The sequence below is a fragment of the Aythya marila genome (genome assembly GCF_965140915.1).
Source record: "Aythya marila genome assembly, chromosome: 9".
NCBI classification, from domain to species: domain Eukaryota; kingdom Metazoa; phylum Chordata; class Aves; order Anseriformes; family Anatidae; genus Aythya; species Aythya marila.
The window spans coordinates 22,412,694-22,428,583 of NC_139050.1; the positions used below are offsets into that span (position 1 = coordinate 22,412,694).

At 42.7% G+C, this 15,890-nt stretch overlaps 1 protein-coding gene across 1 annotated transcript in view; it reads right to left on the reverse strand.

Moving 5' to 3' along the window:
* Window positions 1-15,890, reverse strand: part of LOC309881313 (uncharacterized protein) — a 192,302-nt gene that overhangs the window by 58,511 nt on the left and 117,901 nt on the right. Inside the window, exon 6 of the mRNA XM_082767152.1 lies at window positions 8,452-8,574. Coding sequence (XP_082623278.1) covers window positions 8,452-8,574 — 123 coding nt within the window. The remainder of the gene's footprint in view (window positions 1-8,451; window positions 8,575-15,890) is intronic.

Sequence of the window (15,890 nt, forward strand, 5' to 3'; positions counted from 1 at the left end):
CAGTCTAAAAACATACGGCATTAATGTTGTACGTCAAGATTTTTTACTTTTTTCAACAACAACATACTATTTCAAGGATAAGCTGTTCTAAGTGGCAAGTACTTAGAAACACATTTATAGAGCACCTGCAGAAGACTCCACCTCAATGCCTTCACTGTGGTTTACGTGCTTTTTCCTGGAATGCATACCTGCTGGAAGCATGTACCTGCCCAAAGGCTTTGCACACATACAAACTGACCTAGAGACAGGATGGTTTGGGTTAAGAGACAGAGATTTCATACCAAAATCTGATATTCTGCACAAGGTTGAGCATGGAGTGCTAGTTTCACCAAGACACTGGTGAATAACATCAGAGAGGCAAACTTGGAAGACACCTTTGAAAATGTGTCCCCTAGAGTTCGGCTTATTTTCAAATAAAGCTTTCTGAAAGTCAAAGCTATTTCCTTACAATTAAAACTGAAATTCACTTTTAGCTTTTTAGTAATTACTGTCTGCTTTGAAACATTTGACCAGTATTCCTCACTTGCCTCCAGCTTGACATCTCCTTCGTTGGTTATCTCAAGGTCTGTGCAAGGTAATTTCTACATGAGCACTGGGAGGAAAGTCAACATCAGTTGAAGGTGTTTTCCCCTAGACCTTGCAGCTTGGCTCTTCCTTTGGCTAACCCCATAAATAAATATATAGAATTAAGTAGAAGAACTGGCTAGGAGAAAAAGACTCTATATTTTATATAGAGACATTTATTTTTTTATTTTTTTTCCCACATCCTCCAATTTTTGCTTTCCCATTCCATGTAGCCAGTGGAAATTTGTGCCACTGTTGGCAACAGAGGACACAGCCCCAGAATGCCTCAAATCCCCTCGTTTCATCTCCTGGCATCTCAAGAACATAACCATTCAAGTCTTCAGGCTGAGTGTCTGACATGATAATATAAAATAATACCACTGTTAAGGATTTAGAACTGAAATTTTCTGTTGGGCTTTCAACACGATAGGTTGCAAATAGGTTTCCGAGGGACAGCAGCACTTCATCCTATGTGACACTTTCAAAGCTGACAACTCGGCTCTGCAGTTAAACAGTTTGCTGTCTACAAAGGATTTAGCTTCAAGCAAGAACTCGTTCCCTGGCTGATATGAAATATTGAGTTATTTGCTGATTCTTTTTTTTTTTTATTTGGATAAATTAAATGAAATCACTATCAAACAGCATCTGTTAAACCTACATATTATAAAGGTTTTCAGAGCATCCAAAGCTTTAATTTGAGAATGATTGCAGCATAGAGTAAAACTTGTAATAATCTGTGACATGACAACAAGCAAACAACAAATTATAGGGTACTCGGTAGTAAAATGTAGTAATTTGAATAAAAATAGCAGCCTTGGAAGTCCTTAGACAAGATAAAAGTTTGTAAAGGAAAGAGATTTTCAGGACATAAAGCAACCACAGATTGATTTGTTTTACTCTGACATATCTGTTCCTTGCTGTCACAGGCAGGTTTTAAGAAAAGCTAAAAACAACTCATTAGTGTTCTTTCTCCAACACATTTGGCTCTTACTGTTTGACTTGCTAACAGTATTGGGTAACAGACTCCACCCTATGAAACTCTATCCCAAGCTGTTAAACACTGGCCAAAAAAAAGTAAGACAAAAAACAAACAAACAAAAAACCTTAAAACCATTCATTATCCTGGCTGCCTTAGGACATCCAGGAATCTTGTCTGAAAAAGCCACGTGGATGCATTGATCTGGGATAGCAGCAATGTGCTTGATAAAGTGTACGTGCTGCATGTGCTGCAGACCCTTCCAGAAAGACACTGCAAGGTTGCAAAGGACACAGTCTAGTTCTCCAGTCCTACCTATCTAGAGCAGCAAAAGAAAGAGAACTGGGTCTCATCAAACTAGTTTGCTTGCTCATGGCAACCGTGACTTTACACTGGAGAAAATATAAAGTGGTCAGGATTCAAAGTCCCTTCCCTGGCAGATGGAGAGTTGGTGGTAGTAACTGTTTATTTATACATGGGACATTCAGAATGGGTTGTGAAAGATGTTTGTTCCTACCACTCCTAGGTAACCCAATGAAGAATTTGCTCCAGCAGGCATCCTGTACAGCTCACATCCCTTATGCAAGCATGAATGCCACTGCAACTCCCACCTATACACCCCTCACCTATAGCCTCTATCTCAGCACTTTGCTGCTGTGTCTCCATCCCTTGCAGTGGCTGTGCAGGGCCGGCTGCACCCTGCCAGGCCTGAGTTTTTCTGGGCTGCCTCATGGGGTGCTTGGGTGCCGAGTCAGCCCCCGAGCAGCCCGTGGGGTGGCTCCCATTGCAGCACAGCCGTGGCTGCTGTAGTAAACCCCCTCATGATCCTGCAGTTTCTCCGTCCAAACTAGCACTACAGCAGCTATCCTTTCTGGTTGGAAACTAAAACCAGCCAGGCTCACCTCCTCCCACCTCTTCTATTTAGAACATCTTTAATTGCCAACCCAAATGTATTCATGGCCACTTTAGGCTCATTTGTTCCTGTAAAAATCTTGTCCATCAGCTTAACTAGCACTTTTCTCTCCTAGGTGTTTACTCGCAAAGGTATTTATGGGATGAAAGCATCCCACTCAGACTTCATTTTGCCAGCCAAACTCCTCTTGTAAGACAGATTCCTTTTTCTGACCACAGCTGCTCTCCTGCAGAGGTCGGGCCATTATATTTCGATTTACACTATTCTAAATGCAGATAACCAGCATACAAACAGGCTCCAAACAGGGCTCCGTTGTTCAGTAATTACTGGTGATGAACCACTGCCTTCAGTGGGTGCCTGACCCTCATCATCCCCATGGCGCGATGGAGCCAACCACCACAGCCTCTGCGGCAAGTCCAGCATCAGCAGAGGAGCAGCAAGAGGCTTGGAGTTGGCCTGGAGAACAGAGCAGGCTCCCGGTGCCCTGTCCCCACCAGCACTCTCCCTTTCTGCCTCTTTTTGCTAATCCTGGGGACAAAACACAGCCAGCAGGTGGGAGGCCATGAAGAAAGGAGTGGGCTGGGGCTGCCAGCGGCCATGTGGGGAGGCCAGGCCTGGAGGCCAAGCACTGGTTGCACACAGCGGGAGCTGGAAGCGAGCTGAACAGCAGGATTTACTCACACTTCATACACAGCGCGTAAAAACCCCCGAGCAGAAGAGGAGCCATATGGAAACGGTTTTGTGACAGGAATTTTAGCGCAATAAATCCACAGATTTGGCCCTATCTTTCGCTGGCATATTCGAGGGTGCAATGTGTGTGCGCTTGTGTTGGCGAGGGGAGGTTTGATTTAAAAACTGATGAATTTCTTAAAATATAGGAGAAAAAAAAACAACAACCAAACCCAAAGGTAGCATTTCTGTTCTGCTTGTGCATGCTCCATAACCTGAAGGGGAGGATGAATGAATCAGATCGCAATTAGGAGCAACGTAAGCCAAAATCAGTTAAAGAACAGACTTCACGTAGAATAAAATATGGAGGCCAACTCTGCACACAACTTGGTGAGTAAAGAGGATTACAGCACGACCAAGTTCCTCACCTATCTCATCATGGTCAGTGTGCAATCAGCAGCCAGGGGTCTGCGGGGCCAAAAACACCTTTGTGACTGTCAACCGAGGCAAACTTCACACCTCAGCTACGTGCCCATTTCAAATATATGAACATCGGTAAAAAACACACAATCCTGTAATTTTTACAGCCTTACGGAACAGCTTTCATCGATGCACCTGTTCCCGTCCCCTGCGCCGCTCTCCCTGGCGGTCACAGTGCTGGTTTGACAGCGTCCCGCGTTGGCGAAAGCCGACGACTGCAGCAAGAGGCAGGGAAGATCTGAGAGCTGCAATGCTGACTGAAGTACAGCCACCCTTTGATCCGACAGCAGCAAAGCACTCAAGGATCTGCCGAGGTAAGGAGGGAAAAACAGAGCAGCCCCACTGGCACTTGCCCGTTGTTTTTTTGTCTGTCCCCGCTATTATTGATTAAAAAAGAGGAATTGTCTTTCAAGCTGATTTCCTCAGCCTCATGCATAGGAAGCACTAAAAGATAGGAGTCACAGGCTCTGCAAGACTGCAGCATGGACATACAGAGTAAACAACAAGGCATAAGACAGTTTAAATTCCTCTCTAAAGATACTTCTTCTTTTACTCAGGCAAATTAATATTCTTTTTTGTTCAGCATATATCCCCAGCCTCTGGAGAAACGTTTCACTTCCTGCCAAAATATGTTAGCACACACCCACACCTATTCGCACGCTGAATATAAAAATAAGATCGATCATCTGAACCTGTTATTGTGCTGCACGTATGTACGTGAGTATGTACATGACTGCATCTATATATATTTTAACAGCAGGGATGTACTATGTTTGCCACGAGGAGCTAGAAAGATTATTTGATCCTCCCTGGAAGGCATCAGACTCCAGATCCACTGATGTCAGCAAAAATCTATGACATTTATATTAGCAATATTAATATTAATTCAGTTATCTGTCATAGACATTAAGGAAGAGTTAACCACAAAAGCTGCTGTAGGAGGCATTTCACCCTGTACTACCATCAGCAGACAACTAGTTGCTGCACTGACTATGTGCTAAAAAGAGAAGCAACTTTTTTCATTGCTACTGACTCTTGATGCTCAGGCAGCAGCAGCCAGGAGACACCTGGCCCTGCTGTCTGATCTGATCCCAGGACGAGGCTGCACATCTCCTGCCCAGCCAGCAAGGCAACGGAAAGCAGCTTCAATTTCCATGAGGGAGGCACTGACACACTCGGAGCTTCCCGCTTGCTCTACATTTGTTTCCAAAGACCCATTTTTCAGTAAGAATATTCAAATAAGATGGAAGAATTTCAGGACGTGAAAAATGCCTTAAGTCGGCTCTAAGCGACAGAAGAGATGCCTCAAATTTTAAAGGTGCCATTTTCTCCCTCCTCTTCTGGACATAAGCCAGTTTGGAAGTGGCAGCAGAGAAGCTCTGCCACCTGTGGTGCCTCATGGCACAGAGGCAAGGGGACAGTGTCACGGCATGTGGGGACAGCGGCGGGAGGCCACACGCAGGGAAGACAAGGACCTGTGGATGGGCTCCTTCTCCAATCCTATGCAATACAGATGCTGATGTCTATAGAGAAAAGAGAGTTGTCTGACTCCAGGAGGAAATGGCTTTTCCAAAAAATTCTCAGCAAAGAGTTGTCAAAGCCCCTGGAGCCACCAGGTCGTGTGGCTACCTTGGCTGCTATTTGGGGTGTTACCGAGCCATACAGTGCCAAAGGAAGCCCCAGCACGATCCCCACTCTCTGTTTAAATCATTGCTCAACTCCACAGCAGCACTGCTTGCACCAGAGTGTCTCTTAGTGTGCGGCAGAAAGAAACTAAGCTTTGGCCTTCAACATACATATCTCAACCTATTATTACCTATAGTAACACTCAACATTTAAAAAAAAAAAAAAAAAAAAGTATGAAACCCTAGTTAGTAACCATGGGGCTAGAGCAAGCACTCTCCTCAAGCTTTTATCTTCCATCACCTTAAATCTAACCTCACAAATGACTAGAACTGTAACCAGATATACTGTACTTTTACTTGTGTGACAAAGCAGAGTAGAGATTTGTAGAGATACCTTCTTTGTTGCTTCCTCTATTAAGACCCATAGTGTGTGGAAGTCTCCACAAAGAGCTGTTTCTCAACAGCTCTTCTACATAAGCCAGGCATCAAAGATAACAGCTGGCACCAGAGATGAATTGGGCTCTAAAACCTCTGTTCTGCTTTCACTTCTTGGAGTTCAAACAAGAATAAATTCCAGTGAAGACAATGAATTTACATCAGTCCAAAAACACAGCCTGGTACTATAATAAGTATGTTTTCTGTCTGATTTTCTGCTTTCCAGACATCAGTTGGTTAAATTTTAATGAAGTTAAATTCACTGCATTAACAAAATCAAGGCATTGAAAACAAACCAGAAGAATTGGGCAGTGTTACCCTTGGTTATTTTAATTACCTGATTTGTAATGAACGTTCAGACTGGCACACATATCTAAAAATGAATTCAGTATCGAGCAAAATCTGAGGGACAAAAAGCTAAAGAAGAAAAGGAACATTGAAAAAGATGGGATTGTGGCACAACACAAAGTATCAGAGATCATCAAAGGATTCAGGAATAAAACATTTTACTTTCACATGCTGTTCATCACCAAAGAAAATAAACCACGTTAGAAATCATTTGCCTTGGAGTACAAGCAGAAGAGTGCTATGAGGATCATGCTGGTGATGCAGGGATGGACTACCAGGGACAGTCGAGATCCCAGATATGCTGTGATGATGTGGTAGCAGGACAGGACTTGCTGTAAAGGGTTTGTAACAAAACTTCAGTAATCTTCCATGCAATCGTATGGAAAAGTAGCTTATCGAAGACCTTATAGTAAGCTTAGGGAGACCTATTTGAGTCTTCAGATGTGGGCTGAATATCTTATAAGAAGATAGATCCACTTCCTTATGTATGGGAGACTTCCAAGCCATCTAGGCTGCAAAATCTGCTTCCCTCAAGTCATTTTGGCACTTTTGCTCCTAGAAACATAGGATTGCCAAAAAAGAAAAGAAGACGTGGAAAGAATGAACATAACAGAAATCTGGGCTGCATTCATCTCAAAAGCCTGTATAAAGGGATGCGTGTTTCTTATTTCTGTAGCTGAGATAACAAACTTTCATAACAGCTCATTTCCAGAATGTGGACCCTTTATATTCTTAGTATGTTTGAGAGATTGTTACATCCTCAAAGGTATTCATGGAACAAATATTATTGCTAATGCAAGCCTTATTTGAAATGCTAGATGTTCTGCTCAGCTGCACTAGGCCAAAGGAGACGTGCACTATTCCTTTTACTTCTTGATCAGATGAGTGCTCAAAAATGCACATATAAACCAGTGCAACAGACCAGGGAAACTCTCCATCCCCACTAGTATCTGGTTAGTGCAAGCAGCTAGTGCCCAAATCCCAATGCTGGGCGCTCCTGGAGAATGGTTTTATAAAAAATGCTTCTCTTCTCCCTGTCCTCATCAATTAGCATGTTTTGTGCTCCAATGCACAAGAGTTTATTATATCCATTTATTCTGGTGTCTCGTCTAAATAGCTAAATGGAACTCAATATTCCCTGCTCAGTATTGTGTGTATCAATTATCATGATAGCAGCTCTCTCTGACTTCCTTCTGTCTCTCATCTTAGGATTTATTTCTCTTCCTCCTTGATAATTTTGGAGATACTGTGAATAAACCTGAACATTATATTAAGTATTTTTAATAACTCCTTTTGAATGCTTAAATTCCTGAATTGAAAGCTCACTTTCTGATAATGTTCATAGCTAGGAAAACTCAAAACTAAGCTTCTGATTATTTGTGCCATGAGAATACTATACACTGCCCACAGAAGGCTAGAAGAATCCCCACAATACCTACTTTTTGTGTTTTATCATTCACTTCTCTCAATCTTCTTCCCCTTAAGCCACGTTAGTCATTTTTAGTATGAAATTCCCTCTCCACTACTGCTGAAAACGAGACTATTCAGAGAGAGTAATGTAATTCAGACATCACATCTTTGCATTCTGTGTCTTCCCTGGCCATACCTCATCAGAGAGAGATGGATTTTTCTTTTTTTCTTGTAATTCATAGGAAAACACTACATAAGTATAAACCATTTTGCTTTAAATTCATTTATTTATTTCACACTTATGTTTCCTTACTCATTCCCTCTCCAACTGACACAGCCAAGAAAAGATTCAGACTTCATCGTAATTTTAATTATGGTTAATTTCCAAAATGCTGAAAGTCGTTGTATGTGGTAAACCCAACAAAGCTAAAATGGTAAGTTCCTTAAAATAAAATAAAAGTAAATTAAATTAAAAAAAAAAAACAAACGAACCATTATTCCCACAGCCTGAGCGCTGGTACATCTTATGTCCTAGTTGCATCAGTACATTTACTGCTGAGATAATATAAGAAATGACTGATGACATATTTGGCTGATTTTAAGTACAACCAAGGGAATTCACGCAAGAACTGAGACAATGACAAAATTGGGAGTGAATTTATTCTGCAGATGTGACCCGACCATACTTGACCATTCTTCTCATATTGCCTAAAATCAGGCTTAAAAAATGCTCAGAATTGGAAAAATGTTCTCATTTGACGGGAAGACCTTACATTTCTTTAAAGCCTGCTTCAAAGCAAAAAATATTTTCACACAATTGCATCACAGAAACACTGGATGTTGTCACTGTTTTGTTCCCGAAAAAACAGACCAATTTTGAAAATGTCTGATTTCTTGCAAAGTACTTGAACCAGGCAGGATAACGATATCCTTTGTGAATTAACCAAAATTCAGACTGGGAGAGTCTACAAACCTCCACATTTATGCAAAACCATTTTTTTCCCAGTGATGTGCTTGTAACGTTTACTCACGTAAGCACGTGCGCCCGTCGGTGTGCAGTCTGTATCCCACCTGGCACTGGCAGTAGAAGGAGCCGTGGGTGTTAACGCAGCCCTGCTGGCAGCCTCCGTTCACCACTGCACACTCGTCCACATCTACAGAGAGAAGACAAATGACTGAAATGACAAGACAGCCTCAGCAAAGCCATACCCCGGTTCTCCTGGAGCATACATAGCTCATACACAATGCCACCATGACGATCCGACTGGAATTTTTTGTTTATTTATTTTGCTGCTGCACTCTAAACAGAGCAAAGAAAATTGAAATTTTATGGCGTTTTTCAAAGTTCCCACGGGCACTTTCTCTGTAGTCTCTACTTCTGAAGCCTTTGTTAATTAGAGTGGTTTGTGACGCCGGTGTTTCCTTGGGGCAAGAGAAAAATACAAGGAGAGAATGACAGTAAGCTAACACGTCTGAGCTTGCAGGTACCGCTGGTCAAACATTTGGCTTTCACAAAAATTTGCTGTATGAAGATTTCCTTTTGCATCAGGCCTTTAATCTCATTAGCAGGACTGCTTGGGGGTACAAGGACATACAACTGACATGGGAAAAAGACGTGCAAGAGCAGAGCTGATGCTCTCAATCAACGGGAGCTTTGGCACTACATATGAAAAGAAGGTTGATTTTGTGCTACATTTTCTGTGGCTCCAGTCCCCTGGACTTTTTTGTGTTTCCCTGAACTTTCCCTATCTTCTTCTCAGGTGACCTCCCTGACAGGGCGGTGATTCCCTGACCATACGTACTCAGCATCAGCAGGCATCACTCTGTATTTCACAGTTTAGGGGGATTACATTCAGTCAAATGAGGACAGAAACTACCATTAAACCAGCTTGAGACTGTGCTGTAACGTTTCACCTGAAAATGAAGACAAGGATGGACAAAAAAGACCTAGAAAAGTTTAAGAAAATACTTGAAGGTTTAGAAGCAATCCACAAAACTGCATTTTCAAAAGTACCGCATAAGCAGTTTCTGCATCTTTTCTGCAACTCCAGAATACTGTAAATAGCATTTGATTGGCATGTTGATACCATTACCTTAAAAATTGACACAGAAATCATTGAAAGTAAGGGCCAGTTAGTTCATTCCCTGACAAAATTTCACCTGGGAGATACTTGTCTTGGATTTGGTTGTCCTTTCCTCCACAGCCCCCAGGGATGGCAGGTCCACATCCCTCCATCCCACCCAGGGGCGATGCTGGCGCCAAATTATGCTGACCACTGAACACATCCTCCCGTTACCGAACCCTTCTGCAGTATGCATCTAGAAGGGCCCCTCCATCACTATTTATTTATTTATTTTAAAGACTGACACAGACTGAACTGCCCTTTGGATCACATTCTGAAACCATCCTCAAGGATTTACCCACCCAAAAACGCCCAAGCAGGTGTGCATGAACAGACAGGGATGGAAAGAAAGAAAAGAGTGGCTCCAAGGAGAGGCCAGCCCATAATTGCTGCTGCAGGGAAGGGGCCGGCCACAGAGCCTGGAATGCGGAGCAGAGAGGAGCACGGAAACAAGAGCACAAAGAAGGTTTTTTTTTCCCCCTGGTGTTCCACTTGAGGAGCAAGGGGTCTGGCTTTCATATTTTTGCTGTTGATATATCTGCTTTGCATTTAGCTTTTATGGTTTACATTTTTATGCTTTTATGTTTATTCCCTTTTAGAAAATCTAATCAAAATTAAATGAAAAAGGAAGTTTTAAAGATGACTTGGAAACACACAACATCCCGGTCCTCAGGAAATGCATTTATAAAGTTAAATTTTAATATTTCACATGTGAATTTCACCCACCTAAAGTGAAGTCCTAGTGTTGACTAGTGCTTAAATTCAGACCATTTGCTAACGTGTGCCACTTTTTAATCCTTCTGCTATATCTTTCCTTTCATCAGACTGTATACTATGTACATTTCCTACTGCCTGAAGACATCTGGAATACTTTTTTTAAAACAGAAGTTTCATTTTTTTTAACGTAAACAGTAAACAGAAAATGTTATTCATCTTGTTGGATACTATGCTGTTAAGAAACACTCTGCTGAAAAATCCCAGAATGAAATCAAAACCAGGAAACTATTTGTCTTGAGTAGCAAAGAAATAAAATAAGCAAAAAGGCTCAGAAAAGTATACCAAGGAAGCAGCTGAGCTATATAGTACAACACATTCTAGTATTCATACTTTCATAAATTTAATTATTTTGAGCTTCAATATATATTAATTTTATAAGCTACAACCAGCCACGGAATTTCTATCTGTACCATATACAGCTTTAGTTTAGGATATCAGCACTTACAAAGAAAAAAATAGCCAAGATAATAAAAAATGAGCAATTAGAGTAAGTGCTATTTGTCAGAGCTAGGTCTGTTTGGGCATTTTAGTGCCTGGATTTCCAGGAGAGCCCCCGGGAGCTCAGCACTGGCTGCGGCCTCCATCACCCCGCGTGTCCCTTGTGCTGCCATGTCCCAAACCGCTCATGTCCCCACATCACCAGACCCTCCATGTCCCTCCCTTGGCTTTGCCTGCATGACAGCCCACCCTTCCGAGAGGTGTCCCCAGCCTGTCTGAGGCCCCATAGGGCTCCGTGCTTCAGAACTGGCCCTGGTGGGCCCAGCTTTAGGGGGACAAAAGCAAAATCAAACAACAATATCCCCACCGCCATCCTCCTGGGAGGCCCGAGCAGTGAGGCCGATGGCAGGTGAGGCCTCCAGCCCGAGGCTTCCTCTGCAAGACCAATATCATCAGGACTAAATGTCAAAAGATGCTTTCGCGTCCTGAAGATATAATCAAGAAAAATGCAACATGCAGTCGCCTTCGGTGCCTCCTACATCTCCGGGACAGGAAACAGCGCTGCCCCCAGTTACAGAAGAAAAATGCCTTAATTATTTTGTCTGGGAAGAAGGCCGAGAAGCAGCCACTAACCTAAATGCTTGAGCTGCACTTGAGAGTTTTACAAGTGTAACCTATTTGCACTCTTACAGTAAAATAGCTGCACCTGTCAAGGACAAACACACCAGGAAAGCAACAGCTTACACTGTCAGAGGTATACAAGTGGCCAGTTCTTTTTCTATGTGGAAATAACTTTAGAAAAGTAGAATTATAAAGTCCGTCCCCATGGGATTACAGGAGATTGCATCTGTTTAACTACATACTATAATTAAATTTGGATTAATTCCTGCTGCAGATCAAACTAAAATAGCTATGTGCTCAGCTTTCTACAGTTACATTCAGGATTCTTATCTGAATAACCAGAATTTCGAGCCATTTGGGGCCATTTTGAGCCATTTCTTATTGCCAGTCGCCCTGTGCCGAAAGCAGTTGTGCGTCCCCAAAACAGGGGCAGAGCCATAGAGGCGAGAAGAGAAACAAGAAATTTGTGCTCCCCAAAGCTATCTTGAGAAGGGGATTACGCTACTGGGTGAACAAAGCAGTCAGGACGTGAATATCCTCTATATCACCTGTGAATTTCAGCCTTTCAGTGAGATTCGCCAGTCCCTGCCCTCCGTGCTGTACACGCAGCACGTGCCCTGCTGCCACCAGCCCACCATCATCTGCCCGAGGATTATGTCCCAATTTACCCACTGATCATCAGGAACAGTCTTATGGCCAAGCCAAAAGTCAATCCTACTTGTCGCCAGGATGCAAACTGCCTTAGCCACCACAGCCTGCAGCTTCTTTTAGCTCTTCAGGCCCCTGAGTGATGGTGCACTGCCTGTTCATGCACCCTAAACACAGAGAAGAGGCTGTGGCATGCAAATTCCAGGGCTGCTGCCAGCACTGTGCCCCTTCCAGGGCAGGCTGTACCGATGGTGTTACAGATTTTAAGTCCTCTGTACCCCTGAGTGGGGGTTTTGCTGATTGTGAAGTTTGCCCCCAGCCGATTTGATGGGCTGCTTTGGCAACAGGTTGATTTCCCTGCCAAAAACCTGTTTAAACACAGAGCTGTGAGATTGCTTGTTTGGAATTCAAGGTCATCACGTTGGTGGCTCTTGTACGCAGCTTGCAGGATTTTTTTTTTCATACTGTTTCTTAAAATGCTTAGGAACAGCTATGATCAATCAGTTCCTTAAAAATAAACAGAGAGCAGCGCTAGACACAGATAATTAGTGGACCTGCAATTATGCTTCTATAAAGGAAAAAAAAAAAAAAAAAAAGCAGGCTGTTGCCAGATCAATTCCCCACTACCAGCAGCTAAGCTTTTTAAGCCACTAAGAAACATAAACAGGCAAAGCTAAAGAAAGCCCCCAAAGAGGGAGAAAACCCGTTCTGACAGCAGTAGGGCTGAGCATTTGCAGGAGCCTCTGCAGCACACGTGGGTCAGGAGCAGGGGCAGCCACAGCAACCCCGGCCCTGAACAGGGGTTGGTGGTGGGCCCAAGGCACTCACACTTGTACCAGCTACCTCTTTAAACCCACACGTAACAAATATCTGCACGGTCACGAGCCTCCAGAGGGAAATATATGCCCAATATAATAACCACTGGACAAGCACTTCATGCAGTCCAAAATCCCTTTTGCTTTTAAATCCTTTTTTTCTTTCTTTCTTTTTTTTTTTTTTTCTTTTAAGTGACTGCAGTCTCTGCAGTCTCTACTCCCACAATGAATGCATCATCCTCTCTCCCACAGGTCTGCAGTGATACATCCCTGACCCTCATTCTCTTCTGTAGTTATATGCAAATACTTGAGCTCTGGTACAGGACAGCTGCCACTTCAGATCTCAAAGAGCCTGCAGCAATACTGAAAGAAAGGCCTGCTTTTCTTCCTAATTCAGTTTACTTTTTAGGGTAAAGTGTTCCTCATAAGGTCATTTTTTGTAACTAGAGCTCGAACATGAGCCCACGTCAGACATGCCGACAGCCCCAGAGCAGACATGAAGGGCTCATGCACGTCAGGAGGGAAGGTGACTCCTCAAGGGGACATCTTATGGGGCAGAATAAACTTTTTGTTTCACATTAGCACCGTTACCTCCCTTCTTATGCTTACTGCCACAGGAGCGAGTGCTACAGAAAGACCTGAATGGCTGTAAATTGCCAAAGGAAAGCTGCTTCCTACCAGACTCAACCCAGCTGTGAAGAACAACAGGAAAAGAGGCAGCGGCCAAATGACGTTAAGCTGTGAGCATCACCCACCCCGCAGGCACTAGAGACTTGCTGGGATGCCACAAGTCACGCCAAGCTGGGAGGTGCCGAGCACCATGGTCTCACTGAGGCCAGGAGCAACAGCTCCTTTCTTCAAAATGCATAATTTGTCCTCACCAAGGCCAGGTATCCCACATACACGAGTAGTCAGGGCTTACATTCACCCAGTTAAAATCAGCTGGGCACACGCTCACACTTGGGGACCCAAACCTCCACTGTACCCAAAGTGGACCTGGCTCGACAGGCTTTCACAGGAGCACAACTACACCCTTGTTACCAGATGCCTAAGAAATACTGCATGAAATTGGAACGGATGACACATGCACATCGACATTTTTGGTTCACCACAATCCACCCAGCTCACTGCAGGAAGGATGCAACCAAGGGAGAGAGGAAAACACAAACCCCTACTTCCATGTATTTAAAGGACGGTTTACGTGGATGGTTTTAAACTTATAAATTTGGGTTATAATTAAACATAATTATAATAATTATTTATAAAAAATTGTGACCAGAGAGAGGAAGCATGGTCTACCCCTTGCAGCAGCATCTTACAATTTAATAACATCAGGGTTTGGTCTCTTCTGTGCCCAGGGAGCTCTGTGGGTCCACACGTGCTAGGATTAAACAGTCAGTGACAGGGAGGGTGGAGAAACAGGGAAGGGAAGACTGGATGTTATGTAAAGAACCACAAGGAGAAACAATAAGAAGCTATATGTAAAATTATCACAAGTGGATAAACTGTTCATCTCAATATTTTTCTGGATTAGGTTAACAAAAATCCAGCTTTCCACTCATTTGTGCTGAATCACTCACCCAATCCCTTCAGCTTGCTAAAGTGCAGCTCATTTCGTTCATCTGACATGCAAACTCCCTTATTGTTTGGTATCTAAAACGATATTTAAAATCAGCAAAGATGGATGACAGCGCTTTCCCTTCTGTTATTTGTGATTAGTCTGGTGTATCGATTCCAAAGGATGTTTAAACCTCATGCAAGTTACAGAGTGAAAATATCATATGGTCGTCCCCCACGAATTTACATGGTGGATTTTACACATTAATTTCACGTGTTTCAAAGTTGACTAATTTGTATACTTAAGGGAGAGGAGGGGAACAGGCTCGGTACCCAGTCACGTATAAGCTGATCGCAAAAGTCAGAAATTTCTGTATATTGTGAGAGTGAAACATAACATAAGAACCACCATTGCTATAAGCAGATACATTTATGACAGACTCAGCTCCCAGCTTCCTTTAAATCACACAGTCTCCCCAAGTCTTGAGTTTGAAAATGCCTGTAATTTGACAACCAGTGTGAATCCATTCACAGATGTACTTACTATTAGGCGTGACATGATTTGCTCTTCAAGCAGAAGTTTTTTTAATGACCTCTCCTGTCTGACTAACATTAAAGTTGTTTTCAAGGCTTGAAAGTTTGATTCCAGGAGTTTTGAACCTCCCGTTGCTAGAAAAATGCTCGTCCAATTTTTCCGCTATGAAAGTTGTTTGACATTAGCATTGACTCTAGAAATAAAATACAACAAATTTTAAGTCTGGTCAAAACCAAAGCTTAAAATTCAAGAACAAAATACAGAATTTCTGCTAATTTTAATTGAAAATGTGCTTCTGTTTCACCAAACCAAGCTGAGCTGCAAAAAGGGAAGAGAGCAATTTTCTATAGCTGCAAGATTTTAAATCGCCACGTCTTCCATGAACTCTAGTGCTCTTTTTTATACTTCACAAAAAATACCATAAATATGTTACAAGCTCTTTTGAGTGGTCCACTAGAACCTGATGTTAAAACACCTTGGTGAAATAGCTTTCAGCATAGATAAACGTGCTCCTGCAGAGCTTGCTGGGTCATATTAAACTGTTCCTGCTCCTGGGCTTTTATTTTTGCTCCTTACCTATTTGTTTCTGCCCTTTTCTGGCCCCTCCAATGGATTATATGAGCATCCATTGTCTGCTTCGGTTCAAAGTCAGTCAGGTTAGCTCAAATCACTGCTGCAGCTTACTTAAATTTCAGTAAGTCACAGGTGTCTGAGGCAAGCTCGCTACAACAAAATTAATTAATGGAATAGCTTGAGCAAATCGTACTGAAAGAAGCATGTCAAGTCTGATAAGAGATTGGTTAAAAGGCATGGTTAAGAGATTCCTTACCCAATTTAGTCCCTGAGAACCAATTGCACGTTGAAAGAGAGCCCTTGTTAGTGCGGCGAGTTCTGCACAATGTTTCTTCTTTGCTTGGGATTAAGCACAAAGCAGCTTTAACCTGCACTATTTTGGC